The sequence below is a fragment of the Coffea arabica genome, chromosome 1c (assembly GCF_036785885.1).
Source record: "Coffea arabica cultivar ET-39 chromosome 1c, Coffea Arabica ET-39 HiFi, whole genome shotgun sequence".
NCBI classification, from domain to species: domain Eukaryota; kingdom Viridiplantae; phylum Streptophyta; class Magnoliopsida; order Gentianales; family Rubiaceae; genus Coffea; species Coffea arabica.
The window spans coordinates 55,626,022-55,646,514 of record NC_092310.1 but is presented as its reverse complement, the minus strand read 5'-3'; the positions used below and the strand labels follow the sequence as shown (position 1 = coordinate 55,646,514).

General features: G+C 37.3%; 2 protein-coding genes and 1 long non-coding RNA gene across 3 annotated transcripts; 1 reads left to right on the top strand and 2 right to left on the bottom strand.

Moving 5' to 3' along the window:
- Positions 1-60: 60 nt before the first annotated feature.
- LOC113729118 (laccase-3-like) lies at positions 61-4,703 on the top strand. Its single transcript, XM_027253464.2, has 6 exons — positions 61-477; positions 575-726; positions 1,330-1,577; positions 1,714-1,842; positions 3,318-4,274; positions 4,359-4,703. The coding sequence occupies exons 1-6, from the start codon at positions 379-381 to the stop codon at positions 4,487-4,489; spliced, it is 1,716 nt and encodes a 571-aa protein (XP_027109265.2). The 5' UTR covers positions 61-378; the 3' UTR covers positions 4,490-4,703.
- Positions 4,704-5,999: 1,296 nt separating this feature from the next.
- LOC113731083 (cation/H(+) antiporter 24-like) lies at positions 6,000-9,037 on the bottom strand. The gene is made up of 3 exons (XM_027256144.2): positions 8,529-9,037; positions 7,295-8,299; positions 6,000-7,190 (listed from the first exon to the last, which is right to left on the bottom strand). Exons 1-3 carry the CDS (start codon positions 8,754-8,756, stop codon positions 6,084-6,086), a joined length of 2,340 nt encoding a protein of 779 aa, XP_027111945.1. The 5' UTR covers positions 8,757-9,037; the 3' UTR covers positions 6,000-6,083.
- A 3,667-nt stretch (positions 9,038-12,704) lies between these two features.
- On the bottom strand, positions 12,705-14,513 carry LOC113711751 (uncharacterized). Its single transcript, XR_003453153.2, has 2 exons — positions 14,087-14,513; positions 12,705-13,149 (listed from the first exon to the last, which is right to left on the bottom strand). It is a non-coding gene; the product is annotated as an uncharacterized lncRNA (long non-coding RNA).
- Positions 14,514-20,493: the final 5,980 nt, after the last annotated feature.

Here is a 20,493-nt window from a genome sequence, read left to right as displayed (position 1 = left end):
TTGACTAAAACTAAAACCACCACGACAGAGGAGAGGGTTACCATGACTCAAAAAGTTAAAGCTCTGTTTCTCTAAAAGCTTGGCAGCAGTGCCAGTGGTTTACCAAATAATGCTTTGCGGTTAGACGAATACGTTTTCTACCATTTTGGTTTCCCTCTCAAGACAACCTACTCGATCGAAAGTCCCATATTCCCATAACATCTTTCTCCCTTTTCCCTTATTTGGCGTCTTTCATTTCCTGTTTACCAAATCAAGCTTTCTGCTCTGTCTTTTACTATAAGATACAAATAAAACGGCAATGCATCATCGAAGCTCTCTTTACCCACAACTCGTTCGTGCGGAAAGTAACAAACTTGCACGAATTGTCCATCCAGTGATATGATACCACAATCCACAACTGCCATACTAAGTCTCTCTGTCACCTTCATCTTTGCAGCATGGCTTGCAGACTCGGAGACTCATTATCACGAGTTCGTGGTATGTCCAACGTATTCTCTGATACTGCTACTTATACGTTAGAATCCTCAATCCTATGCTTGTCTTTGATGATAAGAAACACGTAATTCATTGACAGGTTCAATCGACACCGATAAAGAGGCTTTGTACAAGTCGCAGCATACTAACGGTGAACGGCCAATTCCCGGGGCCAACCATTGAAGTCAGAGACGGAGATTCCCTGGTTATCAAAGTCATCAACAGGGCTCTCTACAACGTCACAATCCATTGGTAACTCAAAAGCTACCTAAGACGCTCTTCCTTCCTTTCTTGCTCAATAATTTGCTCGTTAATTAATGAGTAGTGTTTGCGATCCACTAGCGTACCTGCTACAATATAAATTAAAGAAACATGCATAGAGATGATCGCGACAGCTGCATGCATTTTAGTTTCTCATCAGGATTAAAGAAAGCTGGAAAATAGTTTGCAGCACTGAGTTTGACATTTGTTGACTCTGACGAATACTTTAAAATGCTGTTTTTTGCACCCACTGTTGGTGTGCTAAGTCCAACTGCTATGCTACAGCTGAATTTTTTGCATCTGACTTTCCAACTTAATATTTGTCCCAAATGTGGCATCCAAAAATTAGCTAACCGACTGAGTTGGGCTAGTGATCGAAGGTGGAGTCGCTGTTAACCCTTCGATTGTAGATCTGCAGCCTAAATAACTGGAGCTGAGCAACCGATGGCCCAATATTTGTTTACCCAAACACCAAGGTAGATTGGGCCAATAAACTACGCGGGAGACTGCAATCATCGGTCAAACTCTCAGAATGTCGTAGTGATGGGTGCACGAGACTGATGAAGTTGACATGATGTATTGTTTATGGTCCAGGCATGGAATCCGACAGAGAGGAACGCAGTGGGCAGATGGGCCGGAATATGTGACCCAATGTCCAATTCAACCGGGGGCTGCCTACACCTACCGCTTCTCCATTCAGAATCAGGACGGCACCCTCTGGTGGCATGCTCATAGCCGATGGATCAGGGCTACTATCTACGGGGCACTCGTCATCTATCCCAAATTGGGTGTCCCCTACCCTTTTCAAAACCACCCCGATAAAGACTTCCCTGTAATCCTGGGTGAGTGCGTCTTCATCATTCATCACTACCAAACCTACCTTCGTGTAGCTGTAGCTGTAGCAGCATCAAATGAAATGATGATGTTGATCAGCTTTATAAAAATGAACGTTTTCAGCTTCTCTTTGAATAACAACAGGAGAATGGTGGGACACCGACATTCTTGGCATCATGCGACAGGCTTTGTTTAGCGGTGCTGCTCCAAATGTGTCTGATGCATATACCATCAATGGCCAACCTGGTGATTTCTACAGATGCTCTAGCCTAGGTCTGCTCCAAACGTGTTCCTTATACGATTGTCAAGTACTACTTGTTTAGACGTGTTTGCATCTACAAACAATTCGATCCTGACCACGAGAAGTGGCAAAATGGATTCGTATCCATCATCCATATAAACCAGCCTTACGTGCCAACTTTAAACAGATTTGGATGATCCATACGTATGTATTCAATGATTTTAAATGGATAATCATCTAAACCCAATTATGATGATAGATTTAAATGGATTATTGGTGTCATTTATATATATCTACTTAATTAAAAAAAGAGAAAACACATATTGTGATTACAATTAATTGTTAAAAAAAAAGTGAAATGGAATTTTACGAGACCACTTATTCTTTACTTCATAACTTTCTCATGTGCTAAGTTGTCAATAGCATTAATTGCATTTTATTCTCTTCTAGTTCCTAGATTTCTTCCATCCTTTTTAAAATTATATTTTAGTCTCTACTTTTTTTAAAAAATTAAACTCTCATATAGTAGTGACTGCAAACTTGCACATTCGTAAGGAAAGAAAAAGCGAGAATGCATCATACACTGTCAAAGTAATTTTTTATTCTTTTATTCATTTATTTATAAAAAAAGAATTTTTCTAACCAGCGTCCCACAGCCTGTAACACCGGCTAAGATACATAAATGATACCTTCTTTTTTTTTTTTAATAAATGGAAGTTTTTGAATCCATAATCTCCTACTTACAATCCATGTTCCCTTATCACCTAACCCAATCCTAAAAAAAAAAGACACATAATTTATTAAGTAGATATAAGGTAGCTTGTATATTCATGGTATAATAAAGAGTTTCATACATTTCTAGGTACTATGTGCTCATGTGATGAAAATATTTTATTTGTCAAATAACAGAAGAATTCTTATTAGAACTCCATTTTCTTTCAAGGTGTCCCTCTTGAACAGGAGTGCAAAAAATTGGAAAAGTAAACTTCTTTCCACCATAAAACCGTATTTAATTCACCCAAAAGTTATAATAATGTAGCCAAACTCTTAATTCTTCGTTACTTGACAAGATGATACTTAAAGTAATGATGAAGAATTGGAATAGAGTAATAGCACAAGCATTTGTTAGTACAAAAAGGTTTTTTAAGTGATTTAAGGGTAGAACTTTAGCGATTTATATTTTTATGGAAAAAACATTTGAATCTTAAATTTAGCACTTGGGTGAGTAAATGGATAAATGAATGGATCACGATTTTACACTATCCATTTAAATGGCATCCATTTATTAAATGATTTTAATTATATTGGATCAATTTGATCCATTATCTATTTAACTAAAATCATTTATCAACCATATATCCAATTTGTCACTTCTGCTGACAACGAATGTTTGTCGCATCACACCAGAAGAAATCCCATATGTTAATGATTCTAGAATTTGAAGTACTGCTACTTAACAATTGTTTTTCATTTTATTAACTTAGCAAAACACCAAACCACAATGCAGATACGGCAACATTTTACGTGGACGCGGGCGACACAGTTCTGTTGAGAATCATCAATGCTGCACTGAATCAGCAACTTTTCTTTACCGTGGCTAACCACATGCTCACTGTTGTTGGAGCTGACGCTGCTTATAACAAGCCTTTCACCACCAGAGTGATCATGGTTGGACCAGGTCAGACAACTAATGTACTCCTTACTGCTGATCAGCCTCCGGCCCGTTATTACATGGCGACGAGGGCCTACGCTACTGCCCAAGGTGCACCATTTGACAACACAACCGCCACGGCAATCTTAGAGTACAACTCTATTCCCTGTCATTCCAGAAAGGGATCCTCATATACACCAATCTTGCCACGTTTACCACCTTACAATGACACAGCAACAGTTGCTTCCTTCACTAGCCAATTCAGGAGCCTTTCTTCCTCCGATGCCCAAATTCCCACTGATATTGATGAGAACCTGTTCATTACAGTGGGATTAGGATTCTATAACTGCATTCCCAGCCCTACTTGTCAGGGACCTAATGCTACTCGTTTTGCTTCAAGCATGAACAATGTCTCATTTGTTCTGCCCAGACGGGCATCTTTATTGCAAGCCTACTACCAAAGCATTCCAGGCGTCTATACCACAGACTTTCCTCCTGTTCCTCCTATTCAGTTTGACTATACAGGAAATGTGCCTCGTGCATTGTGGCAGCCCGTTAGAGGGACTAAGCTGTACAAGCTGAAGTATGGTTCTAAGGTCCAAGTTGTGTTCCAAGATACGGGTATATTCTCAACTGAGGATCATCCGATCCATCTTCACGGGCACCAGTTTTATGTAGTTGGACAGGGTTTTGGAAACTTCAATCCAAGTAGAGATTCTACCAATTTCAACCTAAATGATCCGCCAGAAAGGAATACCATCGGTGTGCCGGTTGGTGGGTGGGCAGCTATCCGTTTTGTGGCTGACAATCCAGGTGAATCCAGCATCATTCGATTCGAGGGTCCGTCATTTGTGAAATGAGCAGGCCATATATTTAATTAATTTGCTTTTTCTGCAGGAGTTTGGTTGATGCATTGTCACATAGATGCCCATCTCACCTGGGGCTTGGCTATGGCTTTCTTGGTTGATAATGGCCCTGGATTGCTGCAGTCAGTGGATAGACCTCCATTAGACCTGCCTCAATGCTAACACAATCGCTAGATGGAGACTGTTGAATAGATTCTTTCATCCTGTGGAACTAATTTCTCCAACCTGGACGACTCAAAGTCTTTGTTTCTTCTATATATATATATATATATATACTCACTCTTGCTTCTCCACTTTCTGGAAGTTAGTCATAGATTTTGTCTTTGCTGTTCGATTTTAAGTGCCCCCAGACTAGAAATTAAGATAATCTCTTGTAACTTGCGAAAAACATTTTATGTCCTTGCTATTTAATTTCTCTTGTCAGTTTAACTGGTAATAATAATATCCAATGCTTTTAGAATTTCTCCATTTCAGTAAATTAGGACTGACTGCTATTTCTAAGACTTATTTAAGTTACTAGCAATACATTGCTCAGATGAAGGCAGCTAAGAGGGAAAAAAAAAAAAGAAAAAATACTTTAGCATTTGCTGAGTTTAATATTGTTGGAGACATAAAGCTATAGCTATGAAAGAACTTTTAGGTTTAGCTTGCACTGGTAAAACAGAAAAATAAACGTAAAGCACACGGCATTGCTGCTTATGATGAATTAACTTGACTTGGATACTTTTTTTTTTTTTTTTTTGCATTAAAGACAGTCGGTGATAGGACCTGCTTCCTGAAATCAAGGACTAATTTGGGTCTTCTCAAAGTCTTTTTTTTTTTTTGGACGGAAACTAATTGATCTTTTCTTTGGTTAGTTTGGAAGATCGGATTTGACAAGAAAAGAAAGGAAAGGAGAACCAAAGACTTTCTTTATGTCGTTGGGAACTTTTTGAGAGATAGAAAAGAAAGGAAATCCAGGGACAGCTGTGGTTGTTATGCTTTTCTGCCCAAATGTGCCCAGAAAGCAAAGGAAAGTTGAGAAAACCTAACAAAATTTTTTAAAGTATCTATTTCATCCTCCAAATGTGTATTGAACAAATTTTTATTGATGTATATATATATATCCCAAATCATCTAATTTCTTACCTACACTCCCAAATAACATTTTTAAAATCTCTTTTCCTTCGTAACTTAACATTTCTCTTCTTTTCCTTCCTATTCTAAGCTCCCAAACTAGCTATAAAGAACGGGTATTTTATTTTATTATCATTATTATTATTATTATTATTATTTCTACACGTGAGTTTCTGAGTTCTTCCGACTAGATTGGTTCAATAATCATGAAAAATGTGCTTTTTGTTCCGATATTGTGCTATAGACGTGTTTACATAAATGGAAAATTAGCTTGCATAATTTTTATTAATGATTAACCGCTGATTGCATTTCTTTTAGAAAATTGCTTTGCTTTTCGGATTTGTGACTTTGGTGCCCCTGAAGTCAGAAGGATACATTTCATTGCAACCAACTTTCACTTCGTTGTTTTATGATATTCGGTGGGTAGAAAAATTTCAGTAATGGATTACTCTGAAGATCTTCAGTTTAATTTCTGGTGTTATAAAATCGACTCTTTGGGGTCTTATAAACTGTTAGAACACCATAGCATCATTAGGCTTCAAAATCTGCAGACTAGTTGGTGGATGGATATGACTGCTTTTCTAATATTGCTACTGTATCATATGTACAGAGAAAAAACTTGGCACGAGAGAGCCCTTTGCTACCCTCTCAAAATCTGTTGTTGCACCACTAGGATGGAAGCTCTGCTACCTAAATCTGAACAGAAAAGATAATCTCCTATTAATCCTAGTTCAGTGTGCTCACTCCAGTCTGCTAAACCTTGTATTATTACTGGATTTATCCCATGCATCCTCCCCACAATCCAGAGATCGTAATTATTGCTGCTCATTCCCCTAATTGCAGCAAGAGTTTCTTCACCATTTCTAACTACTACCTCCCGGTAAATAACATGATTATTCCCCTCATGCTTCACCCAAAACCATGTTACAAGTCCATCGTCAAGTTTCTTTTCCATCCTATTATCCCCCAGGCTATCATTTGAGAGAAATCGAATAACGGTAACTAACACATTAAGATTCCCAGCCATCCTATCAGCATAAACAAGTGCTTCCCTAGCATCTGCTCCACCCAAGAAGAGAACAGCAAAGTGGTATACAGAAGTTATCGAGGGAGTACCCAGAAGATGCATATTGGAAGAGCCCCTGTGCACAAAAATTCCTACCGAGCAAGGAGCGTGCGCTAATACATCGCAGTTGATTGATGGAACCCCTTCTGTTTCGAGGTTGTTATCCAATTGCTCTCCGTGATAAGGCAAGATAATAAGAGAAGCTTTCTTCTCAAGAGCAAGTCCACAAATGTCCTGGTACATGCTTCTCTTGGCGGTAATTGATGTATAGCAATGTAACTTTATCTGTTCCCTTTTGACTTCCTCAAAATGTTTTAGGGCCCTGTGAACTGAACTTAGGTTGGTGTGCTCGGAGTCCAGCCCCTCTTTCTCGTGGTCTATAAAAATAGGAACAGCACGGGCAATGAGCTCGACAAGGTGTACAGCAAAGACTGAGAAGGGGCTGTTACAAGTTGGATTTGATACTTCTAGCAGATTTATGATTCCAGCAACATTTTCTTCACTGTGAATGAGAGCTACAATTCGCAGTTCCGTGTTTGGAGGGTTATGTTGAATATTTCGTCGCTTGTTAACCATATAAGGCCTTGTGGGATCATATAGTATGCTGAATAGGGGAATTACCACAGCCGTCACTGCAGTTGTAAACAGCACCAGCATTGTAAAATACGGGATTGTTATCATCTGCAGCAGTACTTGAAAACAAAGAGTTAAGAGGTTGATATCGGACAAGAATACTAACTAATACTTGCATTCGAATGTGGAAAAATTTCAACATAAAGTAGCACCTTAAAATCCATCCAGTGGATGAACAACAATAGTTCCACCTGACCTCTTGCATTCAGCAGTAGGCTAAATGCGAGGCTCTCCTTAAGTGACATACCACAGAAGCGAGAGGCCAGCCAAGTTGAAATCACTTTGGCTATGCACCCTATAAAAGCCACGAGAAAAATTGGCTGCAGAATCGACCAGTTACCGCTCATTGAAGACACATCGGTGAGCATACCAACAAATGTGTACGAAAATGGGAGGAGAAGGTCCATGACAATCGTCTCGCTCTTATCCACGAGGACTGCTCCCAATGGAGGGCCATCTGGGACAGCCAATCCCAGCCATAGCGGTCCATTAGCGATGGCTATGCCAAACATATCTGTAAGAAAACCCGCAACCACGACACCGAGCAATATGGCAATGACATAGATTTGGTCCACCTGTTTCCCCTCGGGCGTGGTCTTGACAATCCAAAGCATAGCTTGGCGAAGGCCACCAAATATTGAAATCATAAAAACAATCAAGGAAATAAAATACCACAAGCCAGCCATACTGCTTCCTTCTTCTTGTTTGGCTGCCTCAAATGCAATGACGCAATTAATTCCTATGATGTCACTGATCACTGCTATTAACAAGGCCAAGCGTCCAATTTCAGAGCTCAAAAGGTTTAACTCTTTGATTATAAGCTGAAGAACAGGCAACGTTGACAGAGCAAATAAGGTGGAAGTTCCCAAAATGGATGAAGGTTTAGCAAGTTCTTTCTCCATGGACTTCCGAAGCGGAATTGCCACTGCTAGCGTACATATCATTGGAACCAAGGTACTAACTAGCGCTATGCACCAATGTTTCCTTCCTGCCTTTTTGACCACCGTGAGATCCGTTTTCACTCCAGATATAAAAAGGAAATACATGAAACCCAGGACTCCAATATTTTTCAGCACAAAGTCGGCGTTATCCGGGAAGAAATATGAACGGAACTTCTTACTTCTGCTTAAAACAGACGGCCCCATTATTATACCGGCCTTTCCGAGAAGCAGAAGAAAAAAAACAAATCAATAAATAAATCAGAGATCATACTCTGCTACTGACACAAAATCAAACTCAACTCAGCACCTATTAAACCACAAACTGAATCTATAAAAAGAAAAAAAAAAGTCCAGATTTTGTTCATTAAACAGGAAAAGTTTTTTTTTTAAAAAAAAAAGAAGAAGAAGAAAGAATGTAGATGCAAGAACGGGAAGGAGAACTTACAAGGATCTCAGAGACGACTCTAGGTTGTCGAAGCGGCTTGAGGATAAATCGTAAAATTCGAGTAATCACCATCAACATAGAAACCTCCAGTAACATGATAGGGACGGAGTATTGCAAGGGATTCTCTCCATAGAAAACCCCAAAGGAATGGCTCCCGCGTATATGGCGACATATTGGTTGGGCTTCTTTGGGCAGCGGCATAGGGGTCTCGAGAACGCTTTTCACCATTTCTCAAATATTTCCCAAATTAAAGCACATTTGTTGCAATAAGAGGCTCTGTGATCAGAGCTTGGGATGCTAACTGATGAATTAGTGGTGGGGAGTTAGCAGTGAGGGTGCATATAACAGTCCTGAACAATAGATATTGAAGGGGTGGAGATGCGTTCAATTCACAGAGTGAGAGAGAGAGAGAGAGAGGAAAAACAGTTCGTTTATGGATAGATACTACGTAGTACTATAGTTCTTTTCGACGGTTCATATTTTAAGAGTCAGTTGCTTTTAGCGGACTTCTAGATTTCCTGTTTCTGTAGCCCAGCACTGCATGGCCAGATTCCATTCCACCCATTTTCCAAATTTAGTTTGTGGGTTCATCTTTCTTGAGTACAAATTTAGTTAGTGGGTTCATTATTCTTTGAATACCGTATTATGGGCACTAGAGATTGTCCTGTCCTTCAACCAAGTCTGCTGTAGGAATCCAGCAAGGAATTCCAGTTATTTATGTTTGTATGCATTGTTCAAAGTTATTTTGAACCGCACAGCATAGCGTTCAAGGATTATATGCACCAGAAAACACCGGTGGTGGACGCTGGGTGACTGAGGCGGGGAGGGGAGGGGACGGGCTGACGTCCCCAAGACCTCAGGAATTTTTAAGTACTTCTTTCCCGTCCAAATCGAAAGTGTCATATTTTTTTTAAAAAAATTTTGAGATATTCCAAAATGATGATGAAAAAATTACAACATTTTTTAGTACCCTTTTTTTAGTACATATAGTCCATCCCTCTAATTAATCAATCATATACATGTTATCATTCAAACTCAAATTTTTAATTAGTAGGAGTAATATTAAAAAGAGAAACACAAGCATGACAATCAAATCACACTAGTCTGTTTTCAAAATAATTAGGACGGGGTGGGTATTCCCTTTTAAAAAAATAATCAAAATTATTTGTTTTTTAATCTTTATAAAATTAGACTTTGTCCCCCTAATATTTTAAGAATCCCTTTATATTTCTTTGATGTTTTCTAGTTTTACACTTATGCCCTTGAAAATATTAAACAACTTTGCCCATGGAATCTTTTACAAAAATGTCTCTTGAGCATACTCATTTGCTATCCTTGTTCCCCAAATGTTAACTTCTGCTTCTATCAGTACACAAAAATATACAGAAAATCAAGTGGTTCCGATTCATCTTACGTGAAGGATGTTAATTAATAGTCTAAACAAAAGCTGGCATTGGCCAAATACCGTGAGAGTCACACTCTCAATCGTATTTACTTTCCCCTTAATGGTACTATTTTTTTAAAAAAAGAAAGAAAAAAGAGAATGATATCCACACCCTCCCACTATAAAAGGTGACTCAAAATGTCAAGAAAATGTTAGGTGTGGATACCAAATACTACTCGAATAGATAGAACTACACGATTATAAACAATAATGTCAAGGATCGACACAATAAAGTTTTGCCCCACAGGGTAGCTCGACCGGTCATGTAGTGCTTCTTTAAATCATTGACCAGTGTTCGAGTCCCGTTGCTGACTTGTTGTTCAGAGTGGGTTGGAGCGCCATCTCCCGGGCCGGACACACCTGTATCGACAAAAAAAAAAAAAAAGACACAATGAAGTTTTGGTTGTAGCTACATCAGCTAATTCAGGCTTTCAGAATGACTATGGACAGCTTCATCAATACGAATGAAATCGATGCAGACCTAATCAAAGTAATGGGGGACCAATACCATTGTTGGAGCCTCTTCTCCTCCTCTTTCTTCTTCCCTCTTCTTCTAATGCTACATACAGCGTAGAAGAATAAAGGCGCATCAGCGAAATTCCAGCCGCCATCTTGCAGTTTGCAGGCCTCCATTCTCGCTCCTCAGTCCACATGGTACATTAAAACTGGACGCCAGATGACAGCTGAGCCCACCCATTTATGCTTCTCATGCATGCTTGGAGGACCACTCTTGATTCATAGGAATATTACCCAGTGAATGTTTTTCAGATCATGTGCCCCCCAATTTAGTCTGAGTTACTATTTCCTAAGATCGAGCTTTTCATTTTGTCTGAGTGGCAATTAAGGAGTCCATTTTAGAAGTAACCAGTCACGTTTTCAGGTATTGTTCCTTTCCAAGAGGAATATTATGATTTCAAGTATTGTGATAATTAATCGTTTTTGGTCTTTGCTAGATCGATCTTATTGACAAATATTTTCGAGTACTTGGGGCCGATTGTAACTTAGAAGTACTGAAATTACTTTTTACTATAGGCCATTTCACAAGCTTGATATCATGCAATTTGAACAACTTTAATGGCCTCGCAACATTTTTTGGTGTGTTTGGATTGCATTTTTTCTCTGGACTTTTTGTAAAAAAAAATTACTCTAGCAATTTGATATATGTGAGGTAAAAAAATAATTGAAAAATGCGTTCACGAAAAACGTAACAAATTTTCTTTGAAAATCTGCGATCCAAACACGCTTGAATTCAAGTTTAAGAGGAGATAATATTTGCTAAACTTAGTAGCATATATAGACATATTTTATTTGTATCACTAAAATAGTCCAACTTGCTCTTTTACAAGGCCTGCCTTGGGGGAAAAAAGGACGATATTGTTGCTGATAATAATGCAACGATGTTGTTGTTGATAAGCAATTATACTGTTATGAAGTTTTTTTTTTTCTTTTAATTATTGTTTGGAAGAACCATAAAATGGACATGACAGCAAGTCGCAGCACACATTACGTGCTCGACCATCCTATATACTACACTACTGGTAATTGCAAACACTACTAAATACGTTCCCGATCAGGAAATTGGGCAAACTAACTAGGGGATTAGAACGTACGTGTGCAGATTAAAGACCTTTTTTTGTCGGAGGTAATAAAACTCGGTCTCTAAAATCAAAATTCTTCATTCTTCTTTTGTTTCAATATGTACATGTGGGACGTAATCTGAATCCAACTTTAAAAAAAAAAAAAAAAAAAAGAACTCAGCATTAATTAAGGAACTAATGATCCCGTAAAACATTTTTTTTTTTTCCCAAAACGGCCCACCCCTAGTGGTTCTACGAGCTGTCAATACACACACACACACACACATCTAAAGTCCCAAAAAGGCCTAGTGCGACATTAAATCAACAACAACAGAAGAAAGTGACTGCTAATTCAGCACAAGCTTCGTGGAATTCCAGAACTTCCTCCATATAATGATTACAATTAACAGTCATCTGAAAAGTTAATTTGTCCCAACAATTTTTCCAAATGGCTTCATTCATTCAGTCTGTCTGTGCTAGTACTTGAATTACGCACACCAGCTTGAGCACGTGCAATGATCGATCGTTTAGTAGTAGTAGTAGTATCCAGCACTGCATGATCAGGATTGTGGATCAAGAGCCAGAAATGAGTCAGGACGAAAAATAGAGAGCGAACATCTATCCATACATCTCTCTCTCAGGCGGAGCGATGAATCATATGAATGAGTAGTAGTAGTAGTGGGGGTTTCTGTTGAAGCACATTGTGCACCATCTTCAGATGCAAAGAGATCTTTAAAATATTTTGCAGTGAAACGATCACAACGGTGGGAGATGTGCAACAGGTAATCTGGTTTCTTTGTCCCCATATAGTAAGACACGCAATGCACCCTAAAGTGACATCAAAATTTTCAAAAAACTTGCATCTCAATAATTTTCTCTAAAATCCCAAGCCTACATGTGGCCGATATAATGGCCAACCAGACCTTCCAATATTGCCTCTCATCAGCAGGAGGAGGGGAGGGGATAAGAGTAGTGTTGGCATTAAAACAAGTCACTTTGTCAATTGTTTGCGCAAGTCCTCTTCACGAGTCTATCTCTGGTATCATGGTATTTTGGAATGAGAAAGGTCCTTTGCTTTTGGCCATCATTTTCGTTGTACAGTTTGCGTTACGCAATATGCATGGAAAATAAAAAAATGTGAATGATTTCGAAAAATAAGATAAAAATACTACTGGCACCAGTAGAAGAGAGATGATATTATTATTGAATGGACCATGAAGTAGCAATAGCAGCAGCAGCAGCAGCAGCAAAGCTAACAGTAGTACAGCAGTAAAAGAAAAAGAAGGAGAAGAAGAAGAAGCAGAAGCAGAAGAAAAGGGTTGGGGAGATAGTGACCTAATCGAAGGAGTCAACATCCCACAGTTGCCCTCATACCCATAAATAAAAAAGCCTGCCACCAAATTTAAGTCAAAAGCATGTAAACCCTAAGCCCATAACTCCCTCTTAAAGGCGCCTTCTGAAGAGTACTGCTCACAACTCATACCCCCTCGGACTCAGACTGCATTTATTCCCCACACTCGAAGCCCCTTCTATTAATTGCCACCTGCAAAAGCTTAACTCAGGTCTTCCCTTTTGACCCAGTTTGGTGCATCAAGGATCCCTTGAGAGAAAAAGTTAAAAATTGATAAGATCTAGAAAGCAATTCACCAACAGAAAAAAGCCTAGTTCTTTAACAACAAAGAAAGGAAGGAGGGCATATAATTAAGATTTTCCTTTTCAAGTTTCAAGAGGAAGACTGAACCAGCTGTGGCCTACGTAAGCATTGAGCATGGATGTTCAAACAGCAAAGTAAGTACCAAGGAAAAAGAATAGTTCATCACACAGTTGTAGTCCTGTCCTTCTTTTCTGCAGAAGCTATACATCTATTTTACAGGCGAAGTGGTTACCTGATCAGAAGCCCAGTTTTGGGCTGAAAAGAAAAGACAAATCATCTTACTGACCCTCATAATATTCAATATCTGGTAGTACTACTAAGATAAGTCTGAAAAACCTATGAGAGGGAAAGATCCTTCGTCCTTGAATTTGACTCCGGAAAGATTGTCCCTACAAATCAACTAGGGAAATCAAACAAAGACCACAACTTCGTGTTCAACTATGCCCTCTCCGGGTGGAAGTGGATGGAATCAAATCTCGAGTGAAGCCGTAGCCGATTCACATGTTTAAAGAATCTGGTAGTACGACTTCATGACGGTAAATGGTTAAAAATCTATGACTTCAGATCATGCTCAAACAGAACTAAACACAGTACAATAATCAAATTCATTTGGCAGGTAGTTTGCTTCTATGGTTGATTATAAAAAAGAAAAGGAAAAGAAAAAAAAAAAGGAACATTAAAGTACTCAAAAAGAACCAGATTACATAATTAACGTGGAAACTACATGATGTTGTCTCAAGTTGACTGCTCAGAGAAGCATCGTTGCTCGGCTATTATGATTACAACAAATCTAGCATTACACTAGAGAGAAAACACATGATTTTTAGTAAGGGGGTACAAAACAGATTTAGTACTGATATTTTAAGTAGCTGACAGAACATACCAAGGTTTCAAGACGGAGGATTTGTGCGAGAAGTAGCGAAGAGTGCAGCAGAGCGAGCGAGCAAGAGGGACCCGTAAAACTCAGGATGGATAGCGCCAAAGCAATGATGAGAGAAGAAGCTGCGGTCACAATATTCACAAATCACAACCACGGCCATCATCATCACTTTACTCTCTATGGCGCTATCCCTCCTGAGCTTTACCGATCCTCCCATGCTGTTTATCAACCTGATCCTCAAGATCATCTCTTCGCCTTTTTATTAAAGACAGACGAGAGGGGGGGAAGAGAGAGAGAGAGAGAGAGTGAGAGAGAGAGCTCACTTCCATGGTGAGGGGAGCTCAAAGATGGTGCTTCTAATTTATAGGCGAAGAGTAAAAGTACGTGGCATTGGGGCTCAGAAGACCAATCAAAAGTATGGGGGGATTGGGTTGGCTTATGGGAGGACGGACTTTCCTTGGGGGTCTTATTGACTATTTATAGGAAAATATTTGGTCCTTCTCCAAAAGCTATGCGTTTTACATTTATTTTTTCTTCCTCTCTACGCTGCCGACTACGTTAACTTCTAACGTTGCACATGTTTACATACGTATCTACGATTTTTATCTTATTTTCTCCACTAAGGCGGCACACTTGTAATATATATATATATTTTTTTTGTTTTGACTTTTGGAACTTGAAGAAAACATGAAGCGAGCAAATATGGCGGTCGAGACATAATAGTTGTTAGGAATATTTATCCAATGCAGTCAAATCCAAATTCCAATTTGTAAAGATGTCAATGTAATATCTAATTATGGCCCTTGTACACTCTAATTTCAACCTTAAAGTCGTGCTTGTACTAGTTACCTCCCCTTTAACCCAACGCCATTTTAGGTTCAACGCTAATAAATTTTTGTACTAAGTAAATTTCCAAGTAAATAATTGCATTTGGGAATAAAATGGCTATAGAGATCCTAGAAATTTTTTTCTAACTGTTCCTTCACTCGTCTAAGCCACCTAAAAGATGCCACCCTTTAGAATTCTTTTGGAGTAAGCTTGTTTTCAGGTAATCATCTCTATCTATTAGCAATTAAAAGCAATAGAGAATATGTCATCCCCACAAGCAAATGGTGATGCAAATGAACAAGTACAACATTTTAAAGTATAGAAGTTAAAATGATCCCAATTTGCCAATTAATCGGTGCGTTTCATTGTTTGTGCAGGAGATTATTTGAATTAATTCTTGTAATATTTTTGCGATGTAATGTATGTGAAATAAAAACGCAATTCAAAAGATTAAAAAATGTATTAAAAATATGTGTGTGATGCAAGCAAATAATTTTTTGACAAATAACTCCAATCATCGCGACCACTAGAGAAGATAAAACTTAGCCTTTCATTCATAAGAAATAATTAATCAAGAAGATATTCGGGAAACATGTATGGACAAATTGAGAAGATGATATAACTTTAAATTCAAGGGGCAGACCTCATGATTATCAGAAAGATATCACAAGTGCGATGATTTGAAGATATGGTTTGAAATTAGTTAGAACACAAAGTTTACAAAAACTTTTCTTTTTGTCTTGTGGGCATCTCAAAATATCAATCCTTCTAGTCTACTAATTGGTGATCTAGTTAGGATTCTCAGACTATCACGAATTTTCGAATGCAAAACAGTCTGTCGGACGCATAATGTTCCACAGTCATATTCTGTAGAAGCAGTGGCAGAGTCACAACCTCAAGGTCAAGAAGTTCAATTTTCGACGCCACATCAAATATAATAATCGTAATAAATTTACAATCAAAAGATATTTATATTAAACATATTATTTTCTGTTATGTCAATTATATCTTGACACTATAATACATTGATATGTATATATAGTTTAGAAACGTCAAAAGAGTTTGTTCTTATATTAACATTGATTGTTAACTAGATTCAACACTCTTGTGACGCATAAAAATTAAGAATTTTTAATTCATTAAGGGAGGCGAATCCAAATAAGAAAGGGACGTTAAAAAATTTTAGAGGGGCCAATACAGATAAGTAAGAGGATTTCAAAAAACATCGGAATGTAATGTTGATGAGAATGAGAATTTTAAACATTTCAAAGGGCTGCAGATAAAAGAGTCTTTGCTGGTAGGAAATTCTTAGTTAGACTGCCGGACGGATGAAACCTAAGAATTTGTTCTGGAGCTTAGGCTGCTGCTGAGCTGCAGAGATCAAATATTTTACGCGGCCTGTGGACTGTGGGAGAAAGTACTCGTACGTGTAGATCCCCTCAACGCGAATATGCTAAGGGAAACACTTTCACATTCAAGATTACAGGCCAGCAAATATAAACAGTAATGATAAAAAGATTTCAGCTCAAAAAGTGTCATCGACCAATGGGTGAGAGACATGGTGCATGACTGCAGGAGGAGGGTTTTCCTTAATTAGCCTCTTTTCAGATTTTGATAAAGTACGAAAATGATTTGTTTAGTGTTGTTTGTACCATGGGTCAAATAACACTAAATCATGGCTCCATTTGTTGTCCATCACCACCCCAACATCACTTGTGGAGTCATACTTTAGAAAGCCCACCCTCCCGGGGGCGGATATTCGTCAAAGTAATGATAATGAGTTAATACTGACTCTTGTATTATCAAGTTTAATATATGAAAGTACTAATTCCGTTTGTTGAAAAAAAAAATGATAATGAGTTAATAATAATAATAATCTCATGTAGAGTCGGCAAGCATCAATTTTGTGGCTCTCCTATACGCATTCTTCTACCTTTATTCTACAAACGTCTAAGTTTACGTACGCCCTCCAAACGTAGAAATCCATACGTCCATGCTTTGTACTCTCCTCTCCCTCTCTCTCTGTTTTTTTTTTTTTTTTATATTTTCTATCGTGGTTATGATTACCATACCATTTGTAATTACTGCAATTAGAAATTTTTGTTCTCTTTTGTGTATCTCGTGTGAGATGTAAGGATCTCCGCAGTGTAGTGTAGTAAAAGAGGGGAAACTAGTGTTTGGATTGTAATTTTCTAAAATTTTGTATAAAAAATATATTACAATGGTTTGATATATATAAGATAAAAAAATAATTACGAAATATATTCACGGGAAAACGTAGAAATTTTTTAGAAGAAAATCCCTTTCCAAACAAGAAATCGCCTGGCGGAAATTGATGGCAGCATCTTAGACGAAGATTTGCTTCAAGTTCCAAGCCATTAATGTCAAAGAAAGTTGCGCAAGGTTTCTGCTTTCTAAACCCGCCTCTACCAAGTAGCAGCATGCCAACAGACAGCAATTTCCATTTCCCATACCTTGAAATCCCTAATATTAGAAGGCTTTTTCTAATATATATATATAAATATATATATTTCAATTATTACCTTCTTTTAAATTTATATGCATTCTTTATTTAGTCTTACCTACCCTCCCTTGCATATATTTACCTTCCTTAACTAATCTTACATTTTAAAAAATTATGACACTTAAAATATATCTTAACGCGTGTCCAATGAATACCTGTTAGAGAGACCCATAATATAGTACAGTTTTGGCTTATAGGTATCCAATGAGCACTTGTTGTGAAAGATGTCAAGTGTTAGTTTCTAAAAAATCATAGTTAATTTGGAAAAAATCTAAATCCAAGGGTTGCAATAAATTGTGATTGTGTATATTCGCATGGTAAGTAAGTTTAGATATAATTTAGATGTATTGACAAGTGTTTATTGGACATCCGTTAAAAAAAATCCTACTATTACATAGACGTAATTTATTTTAATTTGTTGCTTCCCTAGCTTATAGACGTCATGGATTTTAATTTGTTGATTCCCTTTCCTAGAAGACGGGTTTGATTGTAAACCTTAATTTAAGTCCAGAAACAAGCGTGTTTGAATAATTAAAGTACGCTAGACTTCAGAAAAGAATTTCTGTTTGAATTACAATTTTTGAAGTTTTTGTAGAAAAAATATATTGTAGCGATTTGATATATGTAAATAAAAAGATGATTGAAAAATGTATTTATAAAAAACATAAAATTTTTTAGTAGAAAACTACAATCCAAATACCACATAATTTTTCTCTTACAGAGGCACGCGCATACACAGGTTGGGGGGTGGGGAGGGGGGACAGGAGGTTGTAGAAAATCTACACTAGACGAGTTCATTTGGTATAACTAGTGATTGATTTTTCTTCTTTTAATTCCAACGAATCATGGAAAAATTGACCAAATAATTCATACCTATAAAAAGTTAAAAAAAGGAAAAATAATTATGGAACAATGGACAATATTTGATATGGGAAAATATTGAAGTATTTTGCTACTAATTTAGTTCCTTCTGTCGTGTATAATTGAGGAAAAAAAGGATGCATCGTATCATTGTGTCACAAGCTTCATTGAGTTAAGCTCAATGGACGTGCTTTAGAATTATTCGAGTGATGTTCATTTTGTGTCACTGAAGCTTTAATAAATAATAATAAAGACCTCCTGGCATATGTCTTGGCATAAACTTTTTGTCTGATCCATACTTAAATCATATACATTCATGAAACACACAGTGCTTATGCCATCTATCTTAATTATACCGAAGGCTGAAAATCTCCATGATGTCCTTCTAAGCATGGTTCGCAGTCTTAGGCCTTGTTTAGATTGCTGTTTTTCGTCAAAAAATTACGTCGTTTTTCGTGATCACATTTTTCTATTATCTTTTTCCCTCAAATACATTAAATCGCTACAGTAATTTTTTCATGAAAAATCATGAAAAATGCAATCCAAATACAACCTTAGGTTGCGGTCGCAATCGCGACTATTCCACATTCGTAAATGTATATCGGTTGGATACCAAGTGATGCGCACATTATAACACATAAAATTTTCAAAAAAATCTGAAAAAATTATGAAAAATAAAAAAATCATAAAAAACCATAATTTAAAAAAAAATATCCGAATCGACTTCGAATTTATTCGAATATTTTGACCAATTCCATACATCACGGATTTGAATCGACCAAGTTAGAGTGAGTCATCGAAAATATGAAATTATCGACGATTTAAGAATCAGTATTGTACCAGTCGCCTCCGTTTTAGTTATGACTCGACTAAGATGGATAACCATGCTTCTAGGAGGTAGAGTGCAGATGCATCATCAAGGTTTTAAAAAACTAATCACAAACTTCAATGCTGCTACAATTGGATAAATATAAAAGGATGACTTAGTCTTTCTATATATATATATATATAATTTGGCATGCCTGACTATATTTTCTGTGCAAATTGCTGGCTAAATAAAGAAAGATTGAGCAGTAAGATGTTGCTTGATTGAATTAATATCTACTGTGCTTTTCCGGCGGAAAAGGATTATTAAATTGAAGACAAAAAGAAAAATCCAATTAAACTGTAATTTTTGTCTTGACATTTGGGGTCAACGAGTATGGTATTTAAAATTTCAGGTGATTGTATCAAATTATGATGGCGAAGTATAAATTAAAATAGAAGATTAGGCCATTTGGTGCTTGGTCAAACTCTAGGGAAATGCGCATAGATATATATATAGATATATAATGCACACAAGTTTAATCAAAAGTAGTAAAATCTTTTGCTTTATTCAGCAGGCATAAATAATCTCATAATAATGGCAAAATGGACATAGAAAGGAAAGGGCCCTGGGCCTGGCTACGTTTTCATATCCACGTTTCTCGACCAATTTGCGACAGGGAGAAGCCATTTACTTTTCGTCTCTCTCTCCCTTGTCGGTGCTCGGTACGGACATAAATAAATCCTCTCCGCATCTCCGGCGAGCAGCTTAACCAATATCCGGATACTCCTCCTATTTTCTAGCTCGACAATTAGTACTATTAGTTTCCTGATTCTAAGGTGTCTGTGGAAAACGTTTTCTTGTTAAACCCTTAACGGGTCTATTATGGTTCTCTTGAATACAACTAATTATTGCTAGATTGGAACCTGAAACAAGCGCTAATTACCAAAAAATTTCTTGAAAAATTATCATCCTGCTAAAGTGGCAAGACTTCTCTTAAGGTTTTCTTTCCTCTTCCTTTTTTTTTTTTTCCTTAATTTGTCATTTTCTGTTTGTTCCTTTCTTACGTTGCTTAGTACAAATGAAAAGATACCGATGAATAAGTTTTGGTTCCATGTGCAGGAAACGTTAACCGGCTCATCCATTTGGGAAAATAATAATGGTTCAATTACTTTATGCTAACATTTTTTTTTCAACAACGATAATAATTGTGTAACATATTCTATCCTAATCTACAAGAGAAAGGGAGTCTAAAGAGCGTTGTAGGTATGCAAACCTAACTAAACTAAAAAAGTGCTAGTATAACACCAGCCTTAGTTTTATTATTATTTTTTTTTACTGCAGATGTGATTTGAATCCACGCCTACGGTTCAAAAAGGGATTAAAGTCCCT

Bases quoted from the DNA above. Each gene is read 5' to 3' on its own strand.
- LOC113731083 (XM_027256144.2), bottom strand. From the start codon at position 8,756: ATGGTGAAAAGCGTTCTCGAGACCCCTATGCCGCTGCCCAAAGAAGCC. The intron at 8,300-8,528 runs GTAAGTTCTCCT...CTTCTCGGAAAG, and splicing joins GAGTCGTCTCTGAGATCCTT to GCCGGTATAATAATGGGGCC. The intron at 7,191-7,294 runs GTGCTACTTTAT...GTACTGCTGCAG, and splicing joins TCCACTGGATGGATTTTAAG to ATGATAACAATCCCGTATTT.
- LOC113729118 (XM_027253464.2), top strand. From the start codon at position 379: ATGATACCACAATCCACAACTGCCATACTAAGTCTCTCTGTCACCTTC. The intron at 727-1,329 runs GTAACTCAAAAG...TTTATGGTCCAG, and splicing joins TACAACGTCACAATCCATTG to GCATGGAATCCGACAGAGAG. The intron at 1,578-1,713 runs GTGAGTGCGTCT...GAATAACAACAG, and splicing joins AGACTTCCCTGTAATCCTGG to GAGAATGGTGGGACACCGAC.